The sequence below is a fragment of the Nerophis lumbriciformis genome, linkage group LG20, assembly GCF_033978685.3.
Source record: "Nerophis lumbriciformis linkage group LG20, RoL_Nlum_v2.1, whole genome shotgun sequence".
NCBI classification, from domain to species: Eukaryota; Metazoa; Chordata; class Actinopteri; order Syngnathiformes; family Syngnathidae; genus Nerophis; species Nerophis lumbriciformis.
Window position 1 is genome coordinate 4,179,044 of NC_084567.2, and position 16,985 is coordinate 4,196,028.

The following is a 16,985-nucleotide window of genomic DNA, read 5'->3' on the forward strand; positions in this document are numbered from 1 at the left end:
AAATACCATGGTCCGTAAACCAGGCACGGGTAGATTTTGCGCTGTGTGCAGGCGCCAAGTCCTGTTGGAACTTGAAATCTCCATCTCCATAGAGCAGGTCAGCAGCAGGAAGCATGAAGTGCTCTAAAACTTGCTGGTAGACGGCTGCGTTGACCCTGGATCTCAGGAAACAGAGTGGACCGACACCAGCAGATGACATGGCACCCCAAACCATCACCCAACCATGCAAATTTTGCATTTCCTTTGGAAATCGAGGTCCCAGAGTCTGGAGGAAGACAAGAGAGGCACAGGATCCACGTTGCCTGAAGTCTAGTGTAAAGTTTCCACCATCAGTGATATGCGGTCCTCTCCAAGGTTTCTCATAGTCATTCACATCGACGTCCCACTGGGGTGAGTTTTTCCTTGCCCTTATGTGGGCATTGTACCGAGGATGTCGTTGTGGCTTGTGCAGCCCTTTGAGACACTTGTGATTTAGGGCTGTATAAATAAACATTGATTGATTGATTGATTGATTGTTTCTTTGTGTCCCTTATTTTAGCAGCTTTTTTAACACATGCTCCTATTGCTTTATGATAATTGTCAACTTTCATTTCCAAGCCTTTGGCAGTATACGTTATGGCTCTCTTTTCCTTTTCAAAATATTGTACATTTTCCTTTTCAGGATCCACGTTTTCGCCACCTTGTTGCTGTACATCATCTTTGCCACCAGACATAATTGGCCAAGTCTCTCCCTTGTGCTGCTTTCAGCTCCACACAACTCACCCTACAGAGCTGGCAGGTGTTTCCAATCACCCTGGCTGATGAGCAGCAGCGTGGCCGTGGCACAGTCCGTCCTCTTGCGGCTTTTTGATGTCATTCGGTGTTCTTCTTGTTGTCCTTTTCACTCGAAGAGCAGCGTTCTTACTTGAATGTAATGGCAATCTTCACCTTCAAATGTTCCAATTTATTGTCATTACTCAACAGGTTTGAGGGAGTGATCCTACGCAGTAGCAAACATTGCATATGAAGTGAGGTCCAGTCGGGAATCCAGTTTATGCATATTTATTAACAAAACTTGCAGGGTGAATGAAACATACCAGGGATTATTGCAGTGATATTGTGTTATATGTTCTCCTGCCTGTTGCTGTCTGCTGTTGGTAAGAACGGTTTGTGCTCCCACACCTGAGTCCTTCCTCGTTTGGCTCACCTGTGCTCTGTCGGAGGCAGATATTTACATATATCCGTATTTAAGTGTTACTTCTTTTTATTTCATAATCATATTACAAAACAGCTAGTGTTTTTCTTCCAATTGTGGTCTTTTGGTTGTCTGCAAATACTGTGTGCTTAACCTTGAGTGAGGAATGTAAGAAAGAGAGATACTCCTTTCTCTTATCTAGCCTTATGTCCAGGTGCGGAGGACAATGGGCATGTGTTTTGGGCTGGAGGGACATGACTGATAGGGGAGAGAGAGAGACTTGATAGGGGAGAGGGTTTTTCATGGGAGGGGGGCAGACCATCTTAGCGGCGCGATTGAATGTTCTATGCGGGACTGGTCTCAGTATGTTTACAAAGCTTTGCAAATATATTACAAGATACCTATTCTGTCTCTGGTGGTTCTTCTACTCAGCTTTAAGTGTCGTAAAGAGCTTGGGAGCTGTCAGAGTTTGTAGGACGCGAACCCCAAGATGCAGAGAAGGCGGAAGGCGTTATACGGGAAAACATGATTTAATGTTCAAAATAAAGTAAAAACACAAACTAGGAACAGGCAAAATGGAAACAGGAACCAGAAAACAGAAAAACTGGAAATAGCAAACGGCTAACAGGATCTGGCTAACAGGAAAACAAGAAGCTAGGAGAAACCAACCGTAAATAGCTATAAGGAACAGCTTACCGCTATGACGACAGCGACAAGGACAGGTAGACACTACAATGACATTGGCAATGACAATCAGGTAGTGATGACAATGATCCAGCCCTGACTGGAGGAGAAGGCAGGTTTAAATAGCAGCTGGCTGATTGACACCAGGTGTGGCCAGGTGCCAATCAGCCACAGCTGAGGGGACACAGCACTCAGGGAGACAAGTAGGAAATAAAGACAAAATAAAAGTGCTGGACAGAAAACTAAGACAAATGCAGAGAAAAAACTAAAACACAGTCAAACTGTCAGGGACAAGCCTGACAGGAGCGACCTGCGACTTGAATTTCCTGGGAGGAACAACTGGTCCAAAACGCAACAATTCCTACATATGCCTTCCCCCCTGCACTGCTCCACCAAAAAGCCCGCCACCTAGTGACAAAAGAAAGTAATGCCAACACAAAAATAAGGATGCCTTAAATGGCTCCTACAAATATCTTATATGCTCAGACAGTAATGTGTTTATATAAGTTTAGATTGTGTTATGATGTTTGTACTGGGGAAAGACGTTGATGTGTCTTGTTTTCATGTCTGCATTTAAGATAGTTGACATTTAGCATGATAGCTGTTAACTGGCGATTAGTGATGTTAAGTGCCTAAGATGGTAGTTATTGATTAGCAGTGCGATGAGGGCTTTCTGCTGGTGAGTGATTAGCACTACAGTTAGAGCCACCTATCGCTAGGTAGAAATGAGCAGTTTCACCAACATTTTTATGTGAAACCATTTTACTATGCTCTTTACCACATCAAAAACTGTAAGATCATCACTGTGTGAGAACATTTTAACAAGAAATGGGCAACAAATTATGTTAGTATCTGCTTTTAAATATTCAGGATTTTTAATTGATGACCACTTGAGTTTTAAGGAGCACATTCAGTATGTTGTAAAAAAAAAACTGAAACTTTTACTGGGATTTTATTCTAGAAACAAGTCTTGCTTTTCTTTTACTGTGAAACAGAAATTGGTGGAAACAACCTTTTTACCTGTTATTGACTATGGAGATGTGTTGTACATGAATGCTACTGCTGGTTGTCTCCACAAGCTGGATAGTGTGTACCACGGGGCACTGACATTCATCACCAACTTACTCACCATTGTGTGTTATACTCAATGGTTAACTTAACTTTATGTGCTCGACGCCTCAATCATTGGTATGTTTTCTTCTACAAAACCATTCTGGGTATCACTCCATCTTATCTGTCTTGTCTTTTAACAAAGAAACAAGGAAGTCGCAATCTTCGTTCAATGAATGTTCTGCAATTTGTCGTCCCCAAAGTAAGAACTGAACTGGGCAGGAAAGCATTTAGGTTTTCAGCACCGAAGGCTTGGAATAACCTACAATCGAACATTAAACTTCAAACCCTAGTTACGCTGAATGAGTTTAAAGCTTCTGTGAAAGGACTGCAGTCTACCTTGTCTGTATGCACATGTGTCATGTCAGCAAGTTTTAATGTTGTAAATGTGATGTTTTATGTATTTGTTTATTGTTTTTAATGTAACCTTGCTGCTGCCCCTCTTGGCCAGGTCTCCCTTGGAAAAGAGATCTTTGATCTCAATGGGATTTTACCTGGTTAAATAAAGGCTAATAATAATAATAATAATAATAATACTAACTGTCTGGTGTTTGACAGGATTCATGGAAGTTTATTGTCATACCAGCACACGATACACATGAGATGGCACACAATTTAGTAGCACGTGAACAATAGGATTGGTCCTGGTGGAGATCTACACTCTTAGTGCTTTTCTTCTTTATTCAGAGTCATCATTTGACTTTCTAAAGGATTTTAACTAAAACAACTAAGTTGAAAAATATTTTTGCTGTTTCTTGTAGTATTTAAAATGTAGGATTGTTTTTCTTCGATGTTTGCCCTTTTTCTGGTTCGAACAACAGCCATGGAAAAAGTCTGTGCACGTGCTTGTATATATATATTTTTTTCATTTTCAAAGAGTAGTTGTCCATTATTTAATGATAGATACTTTTGCTAACCATTGTTTTAAAACAAGATTAAAGTGCCTTTATTTTGAAAAACCACTGCTGCGGAGTAAGAAACGGAAGTTGCTGGCTTCAAGCGCATGCGCAAACGTACTTGAAGCCAAGCAAAAAGACGAGGACCGCATGCTATGGTTGTTCGGAGATTCTTCGAATTCCCGATCTTAAAGTCATATGATTCACAGCAAATATAGCAACAAATATCTCAATTGGTATTTTCCAAAGCCACGAAACGTGCATTGAGTTTGGAGCGATATGTGAAGTGAAGATTGAAGACGTGATAGAAGATGGACGACTACTGCTATGCTAAGATGGCGACGTCCGCTAAAAGAGAACATGAAAGAGAATCAACTTCCAGCAAATCACCAACGGAGATAAAGACGAAAGATGAAGGTGAGTGACTTGAAGTTTTGTCATTTGAAAGCTCTTTCAAGCCCTTAAAGTGTAAATGAGCCGACCTTGTTGAAGAATGTAAAGAAAGAGCCGCCATGATTGTTAGCTTGAAGAAGGCAGTGGAGTTCACATCAGAGGAGATGAAAGAATGCAAAAGTCAAATGAAGAAAGTGGAAGAGCAAAACAAGCGCTTGTGTAAAGAAAAGAATGATGTCAATCAATCAATCAATCAATCAATGTTTATTTATATAGCCCTAAATCACAAGTGTCTCAAAGGGCTGCACAAGCCACAACGACATCCTCGGTACAAAGCCCACATAAGGGCAAGGAAAAACTCACCCCAGTGGGACGTCGATGTGAATGACTATGAGAAACCTTGGAGAGGACTGCATATGTGGGTAACCCCCCCCCCCCCCCACCCCCCTCTAGGGGAGACCGAATGCAATGGATGTCGAGTGGGTCTGACATAATATTGTGAGAGTCCAGTCCATAGTGGATCCAACATAATAGTACGAGTCCAGTCCATAGTGGATCTAACATAATAGTAAGAGTCCAGGCCATAGTGGATCTAACATAATAGTGTGAGAGTCCAGTCCATAGTGGATCTAACATAATAGTAAGAGTCCAGTCCATAGTGGATCTAACATAATAGTGAGAGTCCAGTCCATAGTGGATCTAACATAATAGTGAGAGTCCAGTCCATAGTGGATCTAACATAATAGTGAGAGTCCAGTCCATAGTGGATCTAACATAATAGTAAGAGTCCAGTCCATAGTCCATAACATACCGTATTTTCCGCACTATAAGGCGCACCGGATTATTAGCCGTACCTTCAATGAATTACATATTTCATAACTTTGTCCACCAATAAGCCGCCCCGGACTATAAGCCGCGCCTACGCTGCGCTAAAGGGAATGTCAAAAAAACAGTCAGATAGGTCAGTCAAACTTTAATAATATATTAAAAACCAGCGTTCTAACAACTCTGTTCACTCCCAAAATGTACGCAAATGTGCAATCACAAACGTAGTAAAATTCAAAATAGTGCAGAGCAATAGCAACATAATGTTGCTCGAACGTTAATGTCACAACACACAAAATAAACATAGCGCTCACTTTCTGAAGTTATTCTTCATTCGTAAATCCTTCGTCTTCGGTGTCCGAAGTGAAAAGTTGGGCAAATTTACGATCCACTGGCAGATGTTGGCGTCGTCTGGCGCTGCCTCCTCGTCTTAGTGAAGGTGTGTTCGCCTTCTGTCATCCATTGTTCCCACGCAGTTAGCAGTCTAGCTTCGAATGCCCTGTTGACACCAATATCTAGCGGCTGGAGGTCTTTTGTCAATCCACCCGGAATGACGGCGAGTATTGAATTAAGCGCGTAAGCGTGTCTCTCAATGTGCTGTTATGAGCTAGCAAATATAACAACTACACTACCCAGCATGCAACGATAGTGACGAGCATGCGCGGTAGCCCTGAGAAGCGTTGTTGTATGCTGGCAGTTAGAATGTGGTTATGAGCACGCTGTAAGTAAACGTTGAGAACTCAGTTAACACGCCTCGTCTGCATTATTTATAATTAGACAGACAACACACTTAATAGGAGCCATTTTGGGGTCTTTACATAAACACACAAATGGAAATGAAACGTCACATATCCCAGCATGCACCGCGCGCTTCTTCTACGGGGAAAAAAGATGGCGGCTGTTTACCGTAGTTGCGAGACCTAAACTTTATGAAAATGAATCTTAATATTTATCCATATATAAAGCGCACCGGGTTATAAGGCGCACTGTCAGCTTTTGAGAAAATTTGTGGTTTTTAGGTGCGCCTTATAGTGCGGAAAATACGGTAATAGTGAGAGTCCAGTCCATAGTGGATCTAACATAATATTGTGAGAGTCCAGTCCATAGTGGATCTAACATAATAGTGAGAGTCCAGTCCATAGTGGATCTAACATAATAGTGAGAGTCCAGTCCATAGTGGATCTAACATAATAGTGAGAGTCCAGTCCATAGTGGATCTAACATAATAGTGAGAGTCCAGTCCATAGTGGATCTAACATAATAGTGAGAGTCCAGTCCATAGTGGATCTAACATAATAGTGAGAGTCCAGTCCATAGTGGATCTAACATAATAGTGTGAGAGTCCAGTCCATAGTGGATCTAACATAATAGTGAGAGTCCAGTCCATAGTGGATCTAACATAATAGTGTGAGAGTCTAGTCCATAGTGGATCTAACATAATAGTAAGAGTCCAGTCCATAGTGGATCTAACATAATAGTGAGAGTCCAGTCCATAGTGGATCAAACATAATAGTGAGAGTCCAGTCCATAGTGGATCTAACATAATAGTGAGAGTCCAGTCCATAGTGGATCTAACATAATAGTGTGAGAGTCCAGTCCATAGTGGATCTAACATAATAGTGGATCTAACATAATAGTGTGAGAGTCCAGTCCATAGTGGATCTAACATAATAGTGAGAGTCCAGTCCATAGTGGATCTAACATAATAGTGAGAGTCCAGTCCATAGTGGATCTAACATAATAGTGAGAGTCCAGTCCATAGTGGATCTAACATAATAGTGAGAGTCCAGTCCATAGTGGATCTAACATAATAGTGAGAGTCCAGTCCATAGTGGATCTAACATAATAGTGATAGTCTAGTCCATAGTGGATCTAACATAATAGTGTGAGAGTCTAGTCCATAGTGGATCTAACATAATAGTGATAGTCTAGTCCATAGTGGATCTAACATAATAGTGTGAGAGTCTAGTCCATAGTGGATCTAACATAATAGTAAGACTCCAGTCCATAGTGGATCTAACATAATAGTGAGAGTCCAGTCCATAGTGGATCAAACATAATAGTGAGGGTCCAGTCCATAGTGGATCTAACATAATAGTGAGAGTCCAGTCCATAGTGGATCTAACATAATAGTGTGAGAGTCCAGTCCATAGTGGATCTAACATAATAGTGAGAGAGTCCAGTCCATAGTGGATCTAACATAATAGTGTGAGAGTCCAGTCCATAGTGGATCTAACATAATAGTGAGAGTCCAGTCCATAGTGGATCTAACATAATAGTAAGAGTCCAGTCCATAGTGGATCTAACATAATAGTAAGAGTCCAGTCCATAGTGGATCTAACATAATAGTGAGAGTCCAGTCCATAGTGGATCTAACATAATAGTGAGAGTCCAGTCCATAGTGGATCTAACATAATAGTGAGAGTCCAGTCCATAGTGGATCTAACATAATAGTGAGAGTCCAGTCCATAGTGGATCTAACATAATAGTGATAGTCTAGTCCATAGTGGATCTGACATAATAGTGTGAGAGTCTAGTCCATAGTGGATCCAACATAATAGTAAGAGTCCAGTCCATAGTGGATCTAACATAATAGTGAGAGTCCAGTCCATAGTGGATCAAACATAATAGTGAGAGTCCAGTCCATAGTGGATCTAACATAATAGTGAGAGTCCAGTCCATAGTGGATCTAACATAATAGTGTGAGAGTCCAGTCCATAGTGGATCTAACATAATAGTGAGAGAGTCCAGTCCATAGTGGATCTAACATAATAGTGAGAGTCCAGTCCATAGTGTATCTAACATAATAGTAAGAGTCCAGTCCATAGTGGATCTAACATAATAGTAAGAGTCCAGTCCATAGTGGATCTAACATAATAGTGAGAGTCCAGTCCATAGTGGATCTAACATAATAGTGAGAGAGTCCAGTCCATAGTGGATCTAACATACCGTATTTTCCGCACTATAAGGCGCACCTAAAAACCACAATTTTTCTCAAAAGCTGACAGTGCGCCTAATAACCCGGTGCGCTTTATTACGATTCATTTTCATAAAGTTTCGGTCTCGCAACTTCGGTAAACAGCCGCCATCTTTTTTCCCGGTAGAACAGGAAGCGCTTCTTCTTCTACGCAAGCAACCGCCAAGGAAAGCACCCGCCCCCATAGAACAGGAAGCGCTTCACCCGCCCCCGGAAGAAGAAGAAAAAACGCGCGGATATCACCGTACGTTTCATTTCCTGTTTACATCTGTAAAGACCACAAAATGGCTCCTACAAAGGACAAGGATCCGGTTCATAAAAAGACGCAATCTCTCCATCCGCACACGGATTACTACCGTATTTCACAGCAACTGATATTCCTGTGAACTGCACTGTGGAACGGGAGCACGTACGGTGAATATTCGCACCACAGAGAATGAGGAGTCATCCTTCACTGTGGTTCTAGCTTGCCATGCTAACTTCCACCCATCCAAAAGAGACCTTTCCAGCCGGCGTCATCATAAAAGCTAACTCGAAGGGATGGATGGATGAAGAAAAGATGAGCGAGTGGTTAAGGGAAGTTTACGCGAAGAGGCCGGGTGGCTTTTTTCACACAGCTCCGAAGGCGAACACACCTTCACTAAGACGGGCAGATAGCGCCGGTCGACATACGCCAACATCTGCCAGTGGATCGTAAATGCCTGGGCAGATAGTTTCGGTCACAACTGTGGTCCGAGCTTTCCGGAAGGCAGGATTCACAGAACTGCTGCACAACAACAGCGACACTGAATCCGATGACTTCTACGAGACGGAGCCGGCCATTTTTGGATCCCACGCTTCCGCAACTTTTCAATTCGGACACCGAAGACGAAGAATTCGAAGGATTTACGAATGAAGAATAACTTCAGAAGGTGAGCGCTATGTTTATTTTGTGTGTTGTGACATTAACGTTCGAGCAACATTATGTTGCTATTTATTGCTCTACACCATTTTGAATTTTACTATGTTTGTGATTGCACATTTGCGTACATTTTGGGACAGAGTTGTTAGAACGCTGGTTTTCAATATATTATTAAAGTTTGACTGAACTATCTGACTGTTTTTTTGACATTCACTTTAGCGCAGCGTTTTTTTGACATTCACTTTAGCGCAGCGTAGGCGCGGCTTTTAGTCCGGGGCGGCTTATTGGTGGACAAAATTATGAAATATGTAATTCATAGAAGGTGCGGCTAATAATCCGGTGCGCCTTATAGTGCGGAAAATACGGTAATAGTGTGAGAGTCCAGTCCATAGTGGATCTAACATAATAGTGAGAGTCCAGTCCATAGTGGGGCCAGCAGGACACCATCCCGAGCGGAGACGGGTCAGCAGCGCAGAGATGTTCCCAGCCGATGCACAGACGAGCGGTCCACCCCGGGTCCCGACTCTGGACAGCCAGCACTTCATCCATGGCCACCGGACCTGTACCCCCCCCCCCCTCCCCCCACAAGGAAGAGGGGAGCAGAGGAGAAAAGAAAAGAAACGGCAGATCAACTGGTCTAAAAAGGGGGTCTATTTAAAGGCTAGAGTATACAAATGAGTTTTAAGATGGGACTTAAATGCTTCTACTGAGGTAGCATCTCTAATTGTTACCGGGAGGGCATTCCATAGTGCTGGAGCCCCAATAGAAAACGCTCTATAGCCCGCAGACTTTTTTTGGGCTCTGGGAATCACTAATAAGCCGGAGTTCTTTGAACGCAGATTTCTTGCCGGGACATATGGTACAATACAATCGACAAGATAGGACGGAGCTAGACCGTGTAGTATTTTATACGTAAGTAGTAAAACCTTAAAGTCGCATCTTAAGTGCACAGGAAGCCAGTGCAGGTGAGCCAGTATAGGCGTAATATCATCAAACTTTCTTGTTCTTGTCAAAAGTCTAGCAGCCGCATTTTGTACCAATTGTAGTCTTTTAATGCTAGACATAGGGAGACCCGAAAATAATACGTTACAGTAGTCGAGACGAGACGTAACGAACGCATGAATAATGATCTCAGCGTCGCTAGTGGATAAAATAGAACGAATTTTAGCGATATTACGGAGATGAAAGAAGGCCGTTTTAGTAACACTCTTAATGTGTGACTCAAAGGAGAGAGTTGGGTGGAAGATAATACCCAGATTCTTTACTGATTCACCTTGTGTAATTGTTTGGTTGTCAAATGTTAAGGTGGTATTATTAAATAAATGTCGGTGTTTAGCAGGACCGATAATCAGCATTTCCGTTTTCTTGGCGTTGAGTTGCAAGAAGTTAGCGGACATCCATTGTTTAATTTCATTAAGACACGCCTCCAGCTGACTACAATCCGGCGTGTTGGTCAGCTTTAGGGGCATGTAGAGTTGGCTGTCATCAGCATAACAATGAAAGCTAACACCGTATTTGCGTATGATGTCGCCTAGCGGCAGCATGTAAATACTACAGAGTGCAGGGCCAAGAACCGAACCCTGAGGAACTCCGCACGTTACCTTAACATAGTCCGAGGTCACATTATTATGGGAGACGCATTGCATACTGTCAGTAAGATAAGAGTTAAACCACGACAAAGCTAAGTCTGACATACCAATACGTGTTTTGATACGCTCTAATAAAATATTATGATGGACGGTATGGAAAGCAGCGCTAAGATGAAGAAGCAGCAACATAGATGACGCATCAGAATCCATCGTTAGCAGTAGATCATTAGTCATTTTTGCGAGGGCTGTCTCCGTAGAGTGATTTGCCCTGAAACCGGATTGAAAAGGTTCACAGAGATTGTTAGACACTAAGTGTTCATTTAGCTGCTGTGCGACAATTTTTTCGAGGATTTTCGAAATAAAGGGAAGGTGGGACACCGGTCGGTAGTTTACCATGAGGTCAGGATCGAGGTTAGGTCTTTTGAGCAGAGGATGAATAACCGCTTTCTTGAATGCTAGGGGAACAGTGCCAGAGGAAAGTGATAAGTTTATAATATTTAGCACTGATGGACCTAATGATACAAAAAGCTCCTTGATAAGTTTCCCAGGAAGTGGGTCAAGTAAACATGTTGTTTGTTTTATCCCACTTACATGCCATAATAGTTCCTCTAATGTTATTTCATAAACAAAGACCCAAATTTGAAAAGACAACTTTCACGAAGGTATGACACGAATATTCAAATGAAATAGCATTTTGTAAAATAACTAGGGCTGCAGCTAACGATTATTTTTCTATCGATTAATCTATAGATTATTTTTTTCGATTAATCGGTTAATCTATAGATTATTTTTTTCGATTAATCTATAGATTATTTTTCCTTTTACCGATTTTTTTTTTAATTTAAAATGAAGAGGAAAAAATAAATGTAGGCCAGTTTTTTCAAAAGGCATGGCTTTTATTTACAAAAAAAAAAGTATGGCCACTAGTCAGTCAACATTGACAACAACATGACAAAATATTCTGTAACAATGTAAACATTTAAAACTTTTAACATTTAACAAAATTAAAAGTAGCTTATTTGCTTTTTAATGTGCAAATATAAAAGTAAACATCCAGTGCAAATCTTAATATTCTGGAATAGTATAAGCATTTCAAAAGTAAAAGTATTGCTTATTTTGCTTTAAAATGTGCAAAAATAAAGATAAACATCCAATACAAAAAAGTGCAAAACGGAAATATTCTGTAACAAGTGTAAACATTTCAACAAAAGTAAAAGTATTGCTTATTTGCTAAAATGTGCAAAAATAAAGCTAAACATCCAATACAAAAAAGTGTACAGTGTAAACATTTCAACAAAAGTAAAAGTATTGCTTATTTTGCTTAATAACACAACAATGATAGTATGATTAAAGTGAAAGTTAATTGTTGGTTTGTACATAGTATATGTAACTGTTAATGTTGTAAAAGGTATTTGCACAACTAATTAACGTTAGCGTTTGTGACACGTCTTGTGCCGTGGGGTTCTTTCAGGACCGACAGACTGAACGCCAGACGGCTTTGCCAGGTTTACAATCTTTTAATTTTACACAAAGTCTTTTCTCTTCCAACTGCGCGGATCGCGCACCTGGGCACGATTGCAGCGTCGCTCCCGGCGCGCCCCGCCTCGCCGCTCGCTCGCCGCCGCCGCCGCCTCTCCACAGCGTTAAAGAGGAGCGCGTCTTTGTAAACACTGAACAGGCACGCCAAGCGCGCCTCTCAGAGCGAAACGGTGCTTTAGTTTATGAATTTACAACGCAGATACAAATGACACATTCATGTTTTTGTGTAATAATGACAACGTATACGCACGCGGACGATTGACTTGTTGATGGTGATGGCAAGAACGCTGTCGGGGGTTTTCTTTTCAAATGTTCGTTCATAGCCGTTGTGCTGCTATGATAGGCCATTTCCGCTCGACACAGTGTGCATACAACAACATTATTAGGCCGTTTATTGAAATACTCCCACACTTTTGACGACTTTTGGCGTGCTTTTTTCCCCTCGCTCGCATCGTCTGCTTTGCGCTCCGCCATGACAGTAAAGTAGTGTGACGTAAATATGCGACGCGCCGACGCACAAAAACGGCGTCGACGTATTTACGTAACCGATGACGTCGACTACGTCGACGCGTCGTTTCAGCCTTAAAAATAACACCTAAATAAATGAGTAAAATAAACAAATACCGAACAATATCACTAAAAGTGCTGATTTTAAGACAAAGAATATATTATTTAAAACACAATCGATGTGCCTGTTTTGTTGAGAGTAGTGCAAATGTTGCAGGCCATGAAATTGTCGTCTGAAAAGTGTTTTTAGGTAATGAACCACAGCTGGAGAAAATGTAGCTCTTCTCGGGGGGAAGGTAGATGGACTTATTTTTTTCCGTGGTTTTGAGGTGAGGCGAGTATTTAGTCACATTTAACAAAGTCTCTGTACAGTTTGTCGTGTCGTCAAGTAACAGAAAAGAATGGACGTGTTCAAGTCGCGAGCAACGACTCGTTAGCAGCGTGTTTTGAAGACTAGCCTACAGTTGTTTGGTCGCTGTCTGAATTTTTTAATCCAAACAGAAGAGTTCCTTTTTCCTATTTTCGGCAAATGCCACTAATAAAAAAGAAAGCGAGCATTACGAAGCTAAGTTATTCATGGAGTCCATCAAGTTATTGGATGGATTTTTGAGTGGACATAACAGCCACTATCTCTAAGACCCCTTCTATACTAAGCAGGCTAAGGTTATCCAGGGTATATCCCACCTAACCTTATCCTTGTCCACACACACACAATGCCACCGTTTAAGACTCCCTCCCCCCTCCGTCCTCGTCCACAATTTGACCGAGTACGCAAGCGCGGAAAAAAATGTGCCCGTCATAGTCACCTCTGACCTGGAAGTGTATCCTTACCCTGTGTTTCAATGTCGACTATTGCCACATTTCTTTGAACAGTAAACCTTGCTTGCCTCACCATCAGCAGCTGTTAGACTATTGTAGTGAATCACACCTGAGCCATCATACATGAATCATATCTTTAATGGACGTGTGAAAGTAAACAATGTGATAAAGAACATTTTACAACAATCCATCTAGGGATCTAGATATCTGGTCAGGACACTGTGCTTGTAGGCTCAACTTGGCGGTCGTACTTGACGGCCACAACCACTTCATGGCTTCACAATAGTAATGGATTACAAAACTAGACGTTGAGTAATCGCTCGACATACATCGCAGACAATAACTGATAGTCTGCTTTGCCAGTCTAAATGCATTCGCTGTTTGTTGTAGTCTTGAGGAGTGTTAATAGCATGGTGGATGTCCGGTTGTGCCCTGTGGAAATAATAAATAAAGTGAGCAAGTTGTAACTAATCGACGGCCTCGTCCTTCTGACCAAAGAGCGGAGCTTTATGGACCCAGTGTTACCCCCGACAAAACATGGGCCCTGGAGGGAACGTCTCCCCTGCGCTCCTCGACCACGGTCTGGGAGCCCACAAACAGGAAAGGTGTAAAGCAACCCTTGCAGAGCGGCGGCTCCCTGTTTAAAGTGTCACCTTTATTGTTAGTTTAGAAGCCCAAATACCTCCGTATTGCACTTCACACACCCTCTTTATTAACCAGTAGAATTGTCCTTTGTTGCCTTTCTTCCTCTCCACCATGTTATTGCTTGTATGCACTTTGTGTGTGCGTTTTGACACACTCAACATCATGCGCCTCGGCTCTGTAGTCACCATCATTTCATTCAGATGAAAGAACGGTACCGGTACCTTTCAAAGGTGCTATAGTACCGATTTCAATTGATTAGTACCACAATACTTTATTAGTAGCAGTATACTGTACAACCCTACTACACACACATACAGTACATAGAAAAAAAGAGTGTTTGTGTTGTTTGTGTCTTGCAGACGTCGAGCAGCTGATCGGTAATCCAGAAGAAGTTTCCCCTCAGTTAGGGGGGAGCTCCACTTTGAAGCAGGAGACTCCACAACCACCCTGCATTAAAAAGGAAGAGGAGGAACTCTGCATCACTCAGGAGGGAGAGTGTCTTCTAGGACGAGAGGAAGCTGATTACACCAAGTTTCCACTGCATATTCTCTTTGTGAAGACTGAAGATGATGAAGAGAAACCACAAGTGAACAACCTCTTAGCTCCACTATCAGATAGTGAGGCTGAAGACGAGGTTGAAGAACCTTTGAGCAACAAAGACTATGAGGGTGATATGAAGACTCACACTGACAACAAACACTCTACAAAGAAGAGAGGTAAAACATGTTTGAGCTGCTCAGTTTGTGCTAAAAGTTTTACTAAAAAGAGCCGTTTGACTGAACACATGAGAACACACACAGGAGAAAAAACATTTAAGTGTTCAGTTTGTTTCAAAAGCTTTTCTCGAAATAGCGTTTTGACTGAACACACGAGAACACACACAGGAGAAAAAACATTTAAGTGTTCAGTTTGTGGCAAAAGCTTTTCTCGAAATAGCATTTTGACTGAACACATGAAAACACACACAGGAGAAAAAACATTTAAGTGTTCAGTTTGTAGCATAAGTTTTTCTCGAAATAGCGATTTGACTCAACACATGAGAACACACACAGGAGAAAAACCATTTAAGTGTTCAGTTTGTGGCAAAAGCTTTTCTCGAAATGGCAGTTTGACTAAACACATGAGAACACACACAGGTGAAAAACCATTTAGTTGTTCAGTTTGTGGCAACAACTTTTCTCAAAATAGCTCTTTGACTGAACACATGAGAACACACACAGGAGAAAAAACATTTAAGTGTTCCGTTTGTGACAAAAGCTTTTCTCGAAGTAGCAATTTGACTAAACACATGAGAACACACACAGGTGAAAAACCATTTAATTGTTCAGTTTGCAGCAACAGCTTTTCTCAAAATAGCTCCTTGACTGCACACATGAGAACACACACAGGAGAAAAAACATTTAAGTGTTCCGTTTGTGACAAAAGCTTTTCTCGAAGTAGCATTTTGACTAAACACATGAGAACACACACAGGTGAAAAACCATTTAGTTGTTCAGTGTGCGGTAAAAGGTACCCACATAATGCAGACGTAGTAAAACACACAAGAACACACAAGGGAAAATAACCAATTAGCTATTTAGTTTGTGGTATGTTGCTCATATGTGGTGACATCCACCCTACCCAGGACCTCCTCACTGCTTTTTTCACAAATATCTGAGGTATTCATACAAACTTGGATTAGATGAAGCATTATCGTATCTACTCATAACCCCATGTCTTCTCTGTATCTGAAACCTTCCTGAACAGTAAGATAGATGAAGCTTCAAGTGCTTGGTTACTCCTTCTTCAGTCCAGGGACCTGGGGCCTCATGTGTCAAGTTTGTGCACGCTCAAAAACCTGCACTACACCCTTTTTCACTGCAAAGTTGACATGTATCAAAACTGACGTTGTGATGCTGGGTAACTGTTTGCATAACAAACTGCCAGCTTTTACTCCTCAGACTGATTGATGTGGAAATCAGAGACATATGAACAATTAACCCCCAACACCCACAACCCAACCCCCACCTCCCTCGAATGTCGAGAGATGAGTTTGCGAAGTGTAAAATTCAGCTGTATTTTTAATGAAAGAAACTGCTGTTCTAAATGTGTCCACTGGATGTCGCAAAAGCAATTCTGTTAGGCAAGCAAATAGCATAGCAAGTATACCAAGCAAGAGGTACATGGTAAAGCGGGGCTGTGACTCCTCCCCCTCCACCCAACGTAAAACAGGAGTAAAATAAGCAATCAGTAACCCCACTTAAAATGCAGCATGAGACACTGCACACTGATATAGTTCTGTGAAAATGATTGTCTTCTGTGCAAATGTAAAGAAAGTGAACAGTGTGTGATTTACTGCAATACTGTCAGTCTTTGAACTTTTTATTTGTGCTTTGTTGAAATTGTTCACACATTGCACAGCTTTTGTTTTTCTATCAATACACATTATGTCTAGAAGACAGGAAGTAACTCAACACTCTTGAATAGTTTCTACCTCAGTTTGTATGGTTTGTTGAGTTAGCACAGGATTAATATGTGGAAATGACAAATGAGGTAGTTGATACATAGAATAGTTTTATTCATGATTTATTTAGTTTTTTTGTTCAATCCTAGATGGGTTGTGACTTAAAGTTTAATAGAAACACTGAGATTAAGTCTAAATTCATTGTGTTCTTCAAGGTGTTTTTGAAAATGCACCATTTTTTCCCTCTAAATGTTTAACTAACTTGAAGTGTTTTGTCAAGATGATTATTTGTGATATGTACATTTTCAGAATGTGTTTGTTCTATTTTTGGCCAAAGTAAAATAAAGAAAACAATCTGAAGTTTTCGTAGTTGTATTTTTAAGTAATCATGCCATGATTTTACCCGTCCCGCCCACGTGGAAATAGATTTTCCTCCATGCGGCCCCTGAGCTAAAATGAGTTTGACACCCCTGCTGTAATGTG

The 16,985-nt window shown here is 41.3% G+C and overlaps 1 protein-coding gene across 1 annotated transcript; it reads left to right on the plus strand.

The window, feature by feature from the left end:
• The first annotated feature begins 4,028 nt into the window (after positions 1-4,028).
• Positions 4,029-16,288, plus strand: LOC140676653 (uncharacterized). Its single transcript, XM_072915429.1, has 2 exons — positions 4,029-4,281; positions 14,419-16,288. Exons 1-2 carry the CDS (start codon positions 4,176-4,178, stop codon positions 15,621-15,623), a joined length of 1,311 nt encoding a protein of 436 aa, XP_072771530.1. The 5' UTR covers positions 4,029-4,175; the 3' UTR covers positions 15,624-16,288.
• Positions 16,289-16,985: the final 697 nt, after the last annotated feature.